Source organism: Melanaphis sacchari, unplaced genomic scaffold, assembly GCF_002803265.2.
Source record: "Melanaphis sacchari strain LSU unplaced genomic scaffold, SCAv2.0 Contig2_pilon_pilon, whole genome shotgun sequence".
NCBI lineage: Eukaryota > Metazoa > Arthropoda > Insecta > Hemiptera > Aphididae > Melanaphis > Melanaphis sacchari.
The window spans coordinates 162,150-176,365 of record NW_020271173.1 but is presented as its reverse complement, the minus strand read 5'-3'; the positions used below and the strand labels follow the sequence as shown (position 1 = coordinate 176,365).

At 25.7% G+C, this 14,216-nt stretch overlaps 3 protein-coding genes across 4 annotated transcripts; 2 read left to right on the top strand and 1 right to left on the bottom strand.

The window, feature by feature from the left end:
* Positions 1–10: 10 nt before the first annotated feature.
* LOC112595952 (protein KRTCAP2 homolog) lies at positions 11–3,767 on the bottom strand. 2 transcript variants are annotated; one of them, XM_025341365.1, is made up of 6 exons: positions 3,580–3,767; positions 3,393–3,506; positions 3,092–3,246; positions 2,619–2,682; positions 1,606–1,672; positions 11–281 (listed from the first exon to the last, which is right to left on the bottom strand). In XM_025341365.1, exons 2-6 carry the CDS (start codon positions 3,394–3,396, stop codon positions 167–169), a joined length of 405 nt encoding a protein of 134 aa, XP_025197150.1. In that variant the 5' UTR covers positions 3,397–3,506; positions 3,580–3,767; the 3' UTR covers positions 11–166. The 2 variants fall into 2 exon arrangements, with proteins under 2 accessions (XP_025197150.1, XP_025197151.1); XM_025341366.1 differs by having other exon boundaries at positions 3,623–3,767.
* A 307-nt stretch (positions 3,768–4,074) lies between these two features.
* Positions 4,075–6,604, top strand: LOC112596037 (sarcolemmal membrane-associated protein). Its single transcript, XM_025341482.1, has one exon. The coding sequence runs from the start codon at positions 4,314–4,316 to the stop codon at positions 6,405–6,407; it is 2,094 nt and encodes a 697-aa protein (XP_025197267.1). The 5' UTR covers positions 4,075–4,313; the 3' UTR covers positions 6,408–6,604.
* Positions 6,605–7,831: 1,227 nt separating this feature from the next.
* Positions 7,832–13,023, top strand: LOC112595863 (DNA excision repair protein ERCC-6-like). Its single transcript, XM_025341245.1, has 17 exons — positions 7,832–7,837; positions 7,914–8,048; positions 8,118–8,359; positions 8,432–8,610; positions 8,696–8,830; positions 8,916–9,081; positions 9,156–9,436; positions 9,658–9,815; positions 9,971–10,168; positions 10,245–10,526; positions 10,601–10,717; positions 10,790–10,900; positions 10,961–11,164; positions 11,229–11,399; positions 11,462–11,966; positions 12,050–12,263; positions 12,406–13,023. Exons 1-17 carry the CDS (start codon positions 7,832–7,834, stop codon positions 12,680–12,682), a joined length of 3,381 nt encoding a protein of 1,126 aa, XP_025197030.1. The 3' UTR covers positions 12,683–13,023.
* Positions 13,024–14,216: the final 1,193 nt, after the last annotated feature.

Sequence of the window (14,216 nt, the reverse complement as noted above, 5' to 3'; positions counted from 1 at the left end):
TAAATAATTCAGTTATAAGTAATCAAAACTTGCTTTTAATACAATAATTTAAATTATTTTTTTAATTAAGGGAGTGACAATGAAAAATAAATAATAAATGTAAAAATCAAAAACTTAAAACATAATAAATATTGAACATAGTATACACTGGCTTTTATTTTGGCATTTAATGTTTCTTCTTTTTATTTTGAACAATAGGCTGTTTGAGCAATGAACTGGAATTGTATGTCTTTTGAGAAATATTGTAAATATTGTAAAGAGCAAATAAAGAAAACAGCAAACTGTAAAAAGTAACACATTAATATTAATCAATATATTTTTATTATTATACAAGTCTGAGTATTAACTAGCAGAAAGATGAGAAAAACATACTCGTAGGTAATAAACAAAATAGATACTTATGTTGTTAATTGAAATGATTGTATTTTATACTATTGTAATAATATTTTACTAAACACTAATAGCCTAAAAAGTTTTTGATGTATTGTTTAATTCTTTAATAATAATAGTGTGTTTTTAAATAAAAAAGCTATAATTGTGTTAATTTTTGTTTAAAAATATGAATGGTTCAAATTACAATATTTTGTACTAAAGTTACTAAGTATATAACCTTAAATTATTATTTTTTTTTTTTCATAACTTATACATGAAATGAACTAAACTAGTTTGCTGTCTTTATCAGAAAAAAAAAATTAAAAATGTCCCATTGGAAATTTTTAAATTAAGAGAATGTTATACCTGCATGTGTTGATTCAGTCTTACATATCAAACAGCAAACTTTACATTAAAAATTAATTTTTCTCTATTATTTATAGTAGTTGAGTATGATTGACTTAATATCAAATTTAAAAGTTAAAATATTTTGCAGAACCCTTAATAGGTTATTATTAATATTTACAAATTTAAAATTATCATAACTTGCTTCAAAATTAAAGTCTAAAACAACCTATGAAGGGCCTTGAATAATATTTTGCCTTTAAATTCAACAACAAGTTTACTTTAATATTAAAAATAATTGAGTATAATGATTTCTTTTTGATTTTAAACTTTAATAATAATAATAAATAACTGAGATAATATAAATATAAAAAAAAAATACTAAGAAAGAAAGATAAAATAGGTTGTTATTATAATTTAAGTAAAAATCAAATTCATTTCAATTAAGTTTACACCATATACAGTGTTCTTAAATGTTTCAGTTATGGTTTAATCACCTTTTAAATTGTATAAAGGATTTACAATTTAAAATATGAAATAGAGTTTTATTTAACAACGTTTTACCTATTTGGGAAAAATATTGATCTGATTTGAGTGTTAAAATAGTAGGAATTTCTATATTATTTTTTGCCATTTATTGTAGAACACTAATGAAATAGTCAAATTATAAGGGTAAAATGCCCCATAAAATGTTTTAATATGAAAAATATAAAAATAAATGAATTTTTAAATAGAAAATACTTAATAACTCAAGCTAGTATTTTAATAACTTGAACTTTGCATTTAATTTTATTGTAAAGTTTAATAATTAATTAACTAGCCCAGCATTGAAGTAAAATAAAATTTATAAAAATTGTAACTAATAAATGTAAATAATTTATAATTTACCCAGTTGTAGCGCATACTCTGTGGATGGAGACACATGTGAAAAAAGTGAACATCAATGACAATAAAACTGAAAAAACAATGATTGTTTTTATTAACAATAAAAATTATTATATGAAATAGTAGTTAATAATTATAAAAATATTTAAAAAAAAATGTTTTTATTTATTTTTGCCTCATATTTAAAGGAGCAACTCAAGACTGTATTTATACTTAGACTGTTTAAGCTACATCTTATGGCACCAACAAAATAACATTTTTTTTTTATGGTATAAAACATAATATTTTTAAATGAAACAATATTAGTATTATTTAAATAATATTTATATATTCAAAGTTAGTTGTATCCTATAAATGAATACTAAAATCTGTATCAGAATTTAATTTAATATTAAATATTATTTACATACAATAAGTGACAACAGGCTTAATATTATTAGATAAAATATTAATAAAATGGTAATTTTCTTATGTCAATTATTCATTAGAATTAATATCTGAATTTGACCCATTTTGGAATAACAATTATTAAATACGATAGTATCTATTTAGAATATATCAATATACTGAATTAGGTGAGAAATATTTTATACCCTATGGACGGCAAAAACCTTTCACCTGGTCCTGAAACCACCAAAATATAAAAATATATTTATACTCTAGAACAGCAGCGAATTGAAGTAGGCTTTTTTTAGGTTATTGCTTCAAGGCCAAAATAAGTAAGTGGACACTGAATAATGGATTTAGTACAATAAAAAGTTTTTAATAACAATATTTATAGGTATTACAAAAAAAAAAAAAAAAACCGTAGATTAAGGTGCAGGTGCGGATAATGGTTAAATGGTAGTTTACCTCAGTTCAGAAAATTGTTCAGCACATTACTGATGTATTGGTTAGAAATAATTTTAATAATAATATATAATAATAGGTAACATTCATTATATTATATACTTAATCTAAACTAAATTGTAATACTTAATTGGTAATTTATTATTTAATTTAGTTATTTTACTTACTTTCAGGAAATAAACTGGCTTGATATCCTTCTCCCAAAAGTAGCGTCATTAGATTACTTACAGCCTGGTAAATGTTTAGCTAAGGAAACATAATGCAAACTTTTAACTTCTATTTAAATTATAAAACATATAACAACACAATTAAATTTTTATTAGTCTTTTTTTTATGAAAGATGTATAAAATTATAGGTAGGTACTTATGCTGTAATTATTTATTTCTTTTATATTTGTAAGTGCAGGGCAAAATTATTATACTTTATTTTTTTTTTCTTAACCAAGATATACTTATTAACTTGTTTACTCATTAGTTTACAAATGTGAACACACACAAAGATACATTTTATTATTTTAAAAATTTATCAAAAGGTTATTAGTTCTGCTAGTTTACCAAATTAGTTAGTCTTATACACTTCTTGTTAAAAAATAATTAAAATATTATACATGATTAAATAAATAAGAACTTAAAAGGATACAGTCAAAGACAGCGTAAACAACACTGAGCCCAGAAAACCGGTACTTATGACCAACACTGAACTAGACGTCAACCATTTGCTGTTGAGCTGCATTACCGAGAATAACGATAAAGCTAATAATGTTGATATAAGAAATGACATGCCCGTGGAAATAGCTGAAAATAAAAGGCAAGATTTAAGACTATTGATTTTTATTTTCATTGTGGCTAAGTATAATTCATCAGACACCCAGAGTACTAGATAGTCATCTAATCAATTTGCATGTCCAAACAATTAACCGTTGATAGAAAATAAGATTTACCCATATTTGGTTCTAGAATAGTACTCTATTTTTTCCAAGTTTAAAATACGTAGCGAGAAAAACGTCGAAGCGTTAACTTTGAATAAAAATTGACCGGCACTTAATGATTGAGTCCTAATAAAAAGTAAAGAAAATTTACGTCAATCTATTTCATCTTTTTTATCAAATAATGAAACGTCGTATGTACTGTTTAACGTTTTGATATGCCGATCAAAAAAATCGTCAATTACCAATCGAAAATAATGCTTTCGTCGGCAAACGACACTCTGGAAATGGACAATCGACAAGACACTTAAGAAATAACTGAAATAAGAGTTAAGACACCAGACACTGCAGACTGCAGAGTGCAGTTGAGATTCTAATGATTCTTATATTATTGTTATGTCAGTTATGTGATAAGTGATGTTTGGATTCGAATTCGCGATAACACCTAAAAACAATGAAATTATGGCTTATGCTAATAATAATTTTTATTTGCGTCGAACACGATAGTGTTGGTTACACTGCGAAATTCTTCACCATACATGTTTGTCTTAAATATATATTTATATATATATATATATATATATGAAAATAATAATGTGTTGACACAATACTACATTACTACTATAATTACGTTATCAAGAGACGAATTCCATCGATAAATGATAGATATTTCGTATAATTATTGTTCTATCAATCGTTTCTTGGCTCTTCTAGTTATTCTTTTTTTCCTTGCCTTTTTTAATTATTGTTGTGGCGTAGATTCATTTTATACGTTTTTATTATCATTTATTAGTTTATGTGTAAAGTATTCTCGAAAACTTTTGTCGAATCGAATTTGTTTCAAAATACTAATTAATACTACGATAAGGTAACTTAAGACTATTTATTGTAACAGTGATTTAGGTTTAAAAATTCAATAATGTACATTAACCAACCATGATGATTGAAAATATGAATTACGACACAATAACAGTAAATAATTCTGTTTGCAAAGCAATCCTTCAGTACTGTGCCAACTCGCATCCATTTGAAGAGCGTACACTAACCCTTGATCAACCAGTTAAGATTGGCCGTCTGTTGGCTAAAGCCAAAGTCAGTCCACATAATGGGATTTTTGATTGTAAAGTTTTGTCAAGAAACCACGCCCTGATATGGCATGAAAATGGAAAATTCTTTTTACAAGACACGAAAAGCAGTAACGGTACGTTTGTTAACAACCACAGACTTAGTAAAAGTGGTGAAGAGTCTAAACCTCAAGAAGTGTTTAGTGGAGATGTCGTCCAATTTGGTGTTGATGTGATTGAAAACTCTAAAAACATATCTCATGGCTGTATTACAGCTGTTTTAAAATTATATCATGCTGATGGTACAGAGGCTAAATCTAATCCTGTTGTGAATTTCATAAGTGATGTATCCACTCAAGATTTATACACAATAGATGCTTATATACGAGATGCAATGCATAGGGAAGCAAATTTAGAAAACAAATTATTAAACTTGGAAAGGCTGTTATCCAATATAATCGGAGAAACAGATAATAGTTGGAAAGCTCTTGTTGCTGAAGACCGTTTACTATCCAAAATTGAATTTTTAGAAAATCAACTGCAGTATTACAAAAAAGACTTTGGGGAAGACGAAATGAAACAAGAAATATGTGGTTTAAAAAAATATAAATATTCATATCAAGGAATGGCTAAGGATTGTTTAAAAAGAGAAATGGAAGAAAAATTAAAATTGATGCAAAAATGTCAAGAATTAGAAAGTCTGTTGAAACATTCCATAACTGAACAAAGTGCTCTGATGAAGCATCTGAATGATGCACAAGATGAAATTAAAGAAGTTTGTTCTAAGTTGAATACAGAAGTTGCTAACCATGAAAATAGTGTAAAAGAATTAGATGCATTAAAAGAATTACATGTAACCGAATTAAAAACTCTACAGGAAACCAAAAATGAAATAGAAACAAACTTTCATAATAAATGTGAAGAAATTGAAAGATTACGAGCAGAAATAGCTAAAATGAATTATGAGATCAATACACGCAATGTACTTCTCTTGACCTTACAAAATGAACAAGAGCTTACTGAAGATATTTCTCTTAACAAGTACTTTAATGATATAATGTCTTATATTGTACATATATTACAAGACCGCCAGACACACCTAAATCAAATGAATTCCTTACAAAATCAAATGCAAAAACATATAAAACAAAAAGCTGACTTAGAAAATCAAGTATGTCAGTTACAAACAGAACTTGATCTTAATCAAGAATTGTTAGTGAACTGTGTAAAGATTAAAAATGTTAATGATACAGACAATATAGATCCTGATCAATTAAAAATGATTATATTGGATGATGATAATTTAAAAAATATTGAAGTTTTATCTAAAGACATTGAGATTCAAACAGATTTTTATAAACAAAAATCTGATGTCATTGAATTTAAACTATCCGAAGCAAAAGATGTACTGCTAGACTGTATTACTAATTTGGATGATCAAGAATCTACTATTAAACATCTTAAGAAAGAGATTTCTTGTAAAGATATTGTACTAATGTTGATGTCTGAATATTTGTGTCAGATATCAAGTATTGACTCTAATAATATACATAACATGCCAGATATACTGCAAAAAAATCTTTGTTCTTTCAATAACTCCAAAAATCTTTATAGTTTAGATGATATAAAAATATCTCAAACCGAATGTTTAAATAATACATCCCAAAATAATGATATTGGAAACAAAGTCTTGACTCAGGAGATCAACTCTGATACAGTGGACACTAAAGAAGATTCAGTATTTGACCAAAATGAATTAGAACAAATTCGTAATGAATATGATTTATGTTTAACAGAAAAGAACAATCTAAAATATGAATTAGAGCAAATCACATTGAGGTGCAAAGAGTTAGAACAAACTCCAAATTTCCACTTATTTTTTGCGTTACCATCAATAGTATTATTTTTAGTCTTAGTTATTAGATTTTATTCATATTTGTCCTATTTAACAGGAACAGCTGAATGAGTGCAATTAAAAAAAAAAAAAATTATAACTTTATTGTTATTAGTAAGTTATACAACTGATAAGTGGTTTTTGAGCTCAGATATTATTGTATATGATAAAATTAAATTATATAAACTACCATCTGTTATAAACAAAGTCTTATATTAAATTATAATAATCTCAATAAAGTTAAAAATAATTACACAATTTTCTAAATAGTGAAGCTGGATCATGTTTCTTTTAAAATAGTTTAATTTATTCTCCAGCTTTGTGTTTTTTTGCCATTTATAGTTATGTATTATTTTATAATTAAAATCTAATATTACTTAATACGTGATTCCATCCATAATAATTTATTTTTTTGGAATTATACACACTTTTTTACTTTAAAAAAATGTATATATATATTTATATAATCTATACACTTATGCATATTGGGTTTTTCATAAAACATCAATTAATATTCTTACATTTTCAACGCTTCAAAAGTACTACAAATTATTTTTTTATTTTTTACATTAATTGTTTAACATTTTGTTATAATTTTCTTAGCTTTCATTGTTATTGTTGTTTCCTTATGCAAAATTGATCTATAAATCCTATTATTATGATGCTAAATTATATTTATTATTTTTAAATAATTGAGTTTTATAATTTAAGATCTGTAATAATTTAAATCTAAGAGTTAAAATTATTTTATTAATATAAAATACTGTATTACATAAAATTATTTTTAAATTAAACATTAATTTACTACAATATTTATGCCCTAGTGATTTTTGTTAGTAACAGAACATTTTTAATTATTTAGGATTGTTTTATAAGTGTATGCATAATGTAAAATGTGTTATTAAACAATGTAGTGTGTGTCAATTCTACTCTCAAAAATATTAGTTTCTTTTGAATTTTGATGGCAGGAGTAATTTTCAATTTTGTTTTAATACTTTATTATATTTATTGTTCTAAATAAATTTATATTGTCACATTGTTTTTTTTTTTTTTTTTTTAATTTAGAAGTTTTGTATTTTAATGGAAATTATGTACTCATTGACTGAACCATCGAAATATGATTAATACTGTAAAAATCTATATATTATAGTTGATGTTGTATGTTATTGAATTATTATAAACATAAATCATTGTAGTCATTAATTATTATTGTTGTAATTTTTAAACAAAAAATAGTAAGATTATTGAATTATTACCTATATTGTTCTTTTTTATTTTAAACTGTTTCTTTTACTAACTTTATATGTCTACAATCATTTTTGAGACGGAATGTTCTTTCAATAGAAGGTAATCATTAACAATGATTTAATCAATTGTCAGGATATCAAACCAAAGATAACATACAACATTTTATGTAAAAAATCTTTGTACAACATTTGGTGGAGGTGGTTTTTATTATTTATATGCAATTTCATCAGGTGTGGTTTGATTCCCTGATGATTGTATATAAGACATGTCTTGTTAAGCAAACAAACAATTATACATATTAAAACACCAATCAACATTTTTATTTTTCAGTCTTTAATGATGGAATCATTGGATCAATTATCTAGTAATAATTTAGAAGTCATGGATATAGAAAGAGATTCTATTAATAGTAGTGTAATGAACATTGACAGGAACAAAATTGAAGCTATACCTAAAACTAATCAAGTACTAACAAATACATGTAAAATTAAAATTATAAATAATATGCAAATGTATGTATATTTTTATTTATAGCCTTTAGAATTGCAAGATCTAACAGGTTTAACTGTGTATGATGTGAATCATTTTGAACAAGAAGTTTTACAACAAGTTACCAATGAAGTATTGGATAGTAAAACTATTAATAGTACTATTGATGTTCCTACAATGACATTAGGAGTTTTAGGAATTGAAGAAACTGAAAATGAACGTAAAATTAGGACAGGAGAAATGACACCATTTGGTTCAACAGATGTTTCACAAAAAAATTCTAAAAGGTATACTATTGTTATGTAGATCATTGATGTTCATTAAATATTTGAAATGTATTTGGGCCTGGCAATTTTCAGCTCTGAAGATATGCTTGAAAAATATTTGGTATCTCAATCTAAACTTTCAGCAATGATTCATAAACCTAAAATTAAAATATCCAGTACAAAAAAAGAATTAAAAATAAATATGGAAAGTAAAGAACTAATTGAAAAGTCAAAAGAATCAGGAAGTGAATATTTCCCATCAACAGATTCTGGTAAACAAAAATTAGGTTATAGTAAAATGTGTAAATATTCCTATACATTTATACTTAAATAATATTTAATTGTTTTTAATTTAAGAAAATGAATCATCTTCCTTGGTTAAAATTAAAAGGAAAAAACGATTAAGTAATCATCAAAAATATAATCATTCTTCAGGTGATGATGATAATAATGATACTGATGATGAATATTTTGAACATGGACGTTGTTCAAGTAAATTATAAAATAATCCCTATATTGGTTTTAATTTTGTATTTAAAATAAAACATCTATTGCATATATACACAAATTTTTCAAGGTCAATACAAATCATCTGATGATGGAATAGAAGAAAACTACGAGTGTCGATTAAGAGAGTATGAAAAAAATAATCCCGAAATAGCTATTGATAATGATGATGTATTTCACTCTATTGATGGGGATTATTTTAAAGTTCCTACAGAAATTTGGGAAAAATTATACAAGTAAATGACATATAGAGTAGTTCTATAAATACATAAATCTATAATTTATATTTATGCAATGTTATTGTTATCAGATATCAAAAGATTGGCATAAAATGGCTTTGGGAATTACATCAACAAGGCTCTGGTGGTATTTTAGGAGATGAAATGGGATTAGGCAAAACTATACAAATGATTGTGTTTTTTGGTGCTCTTTATTGGAGTCGTTTAAAAGATAAAATAACTGGTATACGTGGCTTAGGTCCTAGTTTAATTGTTTGTCCAGCAACTTTAATGCATCAGTGGGTTGATGAATTCCATAAATGGTGTCCACCTATACGTATTGTTGTTTTACATGAAACTGGATCTTATAAAGGTAGGTAATTTTCAATTCAATTATAGTAAACAAAAAAATATGTTTGGATCCTTATTATATATTTAAAATTTTAAGTCCATTTATTAATTTGATTGTTAAAATGATGCTTATTGAAATATAAACACTTTAATTTGAAATATTAAATTACTTGTTAGTTGTTTGTAATTACCTACTAATAAATAATAATTATCTGTTTTTACTCTTATTAATTTTGGTTTTAGGCAAACCAGAGGATTTAATTAAACAAGTGTGGACTAATAAAGGAGTTTTAATTACTACTTACAATGGTTTACTTCAACATATCAATCATTTATTAAAAAATAATTGGCATTATGTAATTTTAGATGAAGGACATAAAATTAGAAATCCTGATTCTAAAGTAAATAAATTCTCTATCAATTTTATTAATTAACATTTTTAACTTTGTATTATGTTTAAATAATATTTTATTTAGATTGTTGGTAATGTTTAATTGCTTTAAAATACTGTAAAATTTAAACATATAGTTACTTAAAATTAAATTCAACATTATAGATAACAATAGCTGCAAAGCAATTGAAATCTAGTCATAGAATCATTATATCTGGTTCACCCATTCAAAACCATTTGAAAGAATTATGGTCGCTATTTGATTTTATTTTCCCTGGTAAACTTGGGACTTTACCAGTATTTATTAAAAGCTTTGCTGTACCGATTACCCATGGAGGTTATGCAAATGCTACTGAATTACAAGTATAATTTTTAATTAATTTACTTAAACAATTAAACAATTTATAATTATTTAATTGAATCATTGAATACATTTTAGATAACTACAGCTTATAAATGTGCAACTATACTTAAAGACACTATAACACCATATCTTTTAAGACGTATGAAAGCTGATATTCAGTCACATATATCTTTACCTGATAAAAGTGAGCAAGTACTGTTTTGTCGCTTAACAGAAGAACAAAAAACAATGTATCGAGGATATCTTGAAAATTCAGATATAGTTTCTGAAATAATGAATTTTAATTGTAAAGTCTTTGTTGGCATATCTCGATTAAGGACAATCTGCAACCATCCCGATATTTTCCAGACCAATCTTGTAAAATATAAACATTTATTATAATGTACCTACTTATAGTTTTGAATTGTTTTATTGATTTTTTTTATTCATAGGAAACTGGTCCTTTTGGTTATTGGAAAAAATCTGGTAAAATGATTGTAGTTGAAGCTTTACTAAAAATGTGGAAAAAACAAGGCCATCGAGTTCTGCTCTTTACTCAAAGTGTAAAAGTAAGATATAATATTTCTATAGCAAAATCACTACTGTATATTAATTAAATTATGTTATTTGTTTGTTTTAAGATGCTTAACATTTTTCAAAAATTCATTACTGAACAAAATTACTCGTACTTGAAACTAAATGGCTCGACATCTATTAGTTCTCGTCAACCTATTATCAACAAATTTAATAATGTAACCATTTTTTTTAATGTAATTTTTTTGCTTAGAAATGATAAATTAAATTTTTTCCAGGACCCATCAATATTTGTTATGATTTTAACTACAAAAGTTGGTGGACTAGGTGTTAACCTGATAGGTGCTGATCGGGTGATTATATTTGATCCAGATTGGAATCCAGCCACAGATTTACAAGCTAGAGAACGAGCTTGGAGAATAGGACAAAAAAATTCAGTTACTATTTATAGATTACTCACTGCTGGAACTATAGAAGAAAAGGTAATTTATTATTAAGTTAACAAAAATCTTATTTAAGCAATAACTATATTATTTTATATTTTAGATGTATCATCGTCAGATTTTTAAACAATTTTTAAGTAATAAAGTATTAGTGGATCCAAAACAACGACGTTTTTTTAAATCAAATTATTTATATGAACTTTTCACACTTCAAGATGTGGATGAAAATGGTGTAGTAGAAACATCAGACTTATTTGCTGGGACAGGTTCTGAAGTAATTAAACTATGAATTATTATTTTTTGAACATATTTTATGGTCATGTTTATTTTTTCTAGATAAATTTAAAAAAAATGATGACAGCTCGACATGAAAGAAAAAAATCTAAAAAAGCATCTTCAACTTGTTCATTTTCTGATGATAAAATCGAAGCTATGAAACGAAAAGCACGAGAACTTAGTAAAATGATTGGTCAAAATTCAAAAACAGTTGTTAATCAACAGATATCACCATCAGAAATGTGTACTAATAGTGAACATTGCTCTGATGTTGATATTCTTAACCCATGTCAAAATGATACTGAAACCACTAAAAATAATGATAAACTGTTTACTTTTGCGAGTAATGAAAGTTCAAGTATCCCATCTTGCAGCAAAAGTGAAATGATTAAAGCATCAAACCATGTCTTTAAAAGAACAAATAGTAAATATTTAAATATCAAACACAAAAAACTTAAAATACCATATTTGGTCAAGTGTGATACTTATCAAGAAGAACACGTAGATGATCTCACATCCAAAAAGCAAGATGATTATGTTCTTGAAAAATTATTCAACAAATCAGGTAGGTTTCATTAAATTATTCTTTTGTCTTATCTAGAAAATAAATAAAGTAGTTTATATATATATATATATATTTTAATAAAGGTGTAAAAGCAGCAATGAGACATGATAAAATAATGGAATCTTCAAAATCTGATTATGTTATAATTGAAAACGAAGCCCAAAAATTAGCTAAAAAAGCAATTGAAGATCTTGAAGCATCTCGAGCTCAGTGTTGGGAAACAGGATCTGGTAGATTAAACTGGACTGGCAATCAAGGAACAGTTAGATCTTTGTTATTTCATAATATGAAAAATAAGTAAGTAAACTATTGTGATAATTTTTTTCAAATATTTTCTTTATTCTATATTTACACTATTACTATTTACCTCCCTGTGTCATCTAGTAATTCTAGTTAATAATTATTTTGTTTTTGTTTTTTTTTTTTTATTTAATATTAGTGATGAATCAAGTGGTCCATCAATACTGTCGCTAATGAAAAAGCGTAATGGAATTGTGGAAGCCACTGAACGCGAAATGCAGATGTTAAACAGTATTAGACAATATTTATTAGAAAACAATCAAAGTGTAAACACTGATGAAATAGTAAACCAATTCAGGAATAAATACTCAGCTGAAGATACCCCACTCTTCAAGTCATTGTTAAATGAAATTTGTACATTCAACAGGTGCCCTGATAAAACTGGTGTTTGGACGTTGAAACCAAAATATTGTTAAACCATTGAAATTAAGTACAAACAATATTTATTTTACAATTATAGTACACTCAACAAACACATTTCAACTGTTCCTTTGTTTTTTATTTATTTTAATGACCAATCCTTGTACGATTATGCCTTCAACATTTGTTTGTAGATAATTATTTTATCCAATGTGTCATTATTTACTAAAATTAATGTTATAGCATTGTTCAAAGATATAAGTATTCGACTGTCTAAATTGTATAGTAATATTGTACCTTGCAATACTTGTAACAATGTCAATTGGTGTTTATTAAACAATAATGTAGGTACTTTATTAGTATGCATTCATAATTTTAAGTTATTTTCTATTGTTATTTTGTGTGATACATTCTATTAGTATTTAATTTAAAATGTAATCTAAGTTATTATTATAAATTTTAAATTTATGAAAAATAAAATAAAAATGTCATTGTTACATAAATACATATATTATATTTTAATTTATATTAAATATTATGTATTACCTATATTATATTATGTAAAAGGTTGTATAACATATATTACAATAATTGTACCTATAAGTTCTCTCTCTCTATACATACAATTGCATTTATATTTAACTTAAATCATTTAAGTCGTTCCTTTAATAAATAACATGATGAAAAGCTCAGAATCCTTAATAATTTTCTATTTTAAATTAAAGAACATTCTATAGAATATTTGGTTTAGATTCTGCTATCATGCCTATATTGGAGTTATTTTTTCAATTAAATCAATAAATAACTGAATGGTTATCTAATTCAAAGTCAATTTCTATTTTCTATAGGTCTATTGCTATTAAAATAATCTACCATTTATTTCTATCTAATACTCACCAAAATTGAAGTTTGAAAAGAATAATATCAACCATTGGAGCGGTATAATTATAAATTATAGCTGTGTTTATATAGCACATATCTGTCTACCTTAATCGTTCGTTTACATTACATGGATATTAAGTAGCACTTGCCTATCTAACTGTAATATTACTCACATGCCTGTATGGTACAGACCGCCAACCCTCATCCCACTTTTTGCCCGCAGAGGTCTACCACGAAATGGTCCCGTCGTATATAATATTCCTCCCACATAAATCTCACGGCAAGAATAATACTTTGATGTAATATATTAGCAGCTGTTGGGGGTTTAAATGTTACGAGTTATATAAATTCTGAGGGATCTAACTGCGGAAGAATTTAATCCGATATGTTGGTAAGACATTACATTTGTGTACAAAAATAAACCCATAAATTGATTCCTATACCTATGTGTATGTTATGGATTAGGAAACTATCAAATTATCGAGCACGAATTAAGAATATGTTACAACCCAACCTACGACTAGTAAAAGTATGCATAATCTTATTTCATACGAACTTATCGTCGTCCCAGCGTAACGTACATGAAGACTTTAATCAAAATAATAAAACGGTCTGATCTCGGGTGCACCGCGAGCATCGAAGGAAAAAAATGACACGCCCAACGTGAGATAAACAGGTATAATAAATGTACTTTAATAATTAGGAGGT

What these genes read in the sequence shown, in the direction of transcription:
- LOC112596037 (XM_025341482.1), top strand. Translation starts at nt 4,314, where the DNA reads ATGATGATTGAAAATATGAATTACGACACAATAACAGTAAATAATTCT.
- LOC112595952 (XM_025341365.1), bottom strand. An exon ending in TGTTTACGCTGTCTTTGACT is followed by an intron (nt 2,683 to 3,091) that starts GTATCCTTTTAA and finishes AACATTTACCAG; the next exon opens with GCTGTAAGTAATCTAATGAC. An exon ending in AGAGTATGCGCTACAACTGG is followed by an intron (nt 282 to 1,605) that starts GTAAATTATAAA and finishes TACTTTTTACAG; the next exon opens with TTTGCTGTTTTCTTTATTTG.
- LOC112595863 (XM_025341245.1), top strand. An exon ending in TTATCAACAAATTTAATAAT is followed by an intron (nt 10,901 to 10,960) that starts GTAACCATTTTT and finishes AATTTTTTCCAG; the next exon opens with GACCCATCAATATTTGTTAT. An exon ending in TTGCTGGGACAGGTTCTGAA is followed by an intron (nt 11,400 to 11,461) that starts GTAATTAAACTA and finishes TATTTTTTCTAG; the next exon opens with ATAAATTTAAAAAAAATGAT.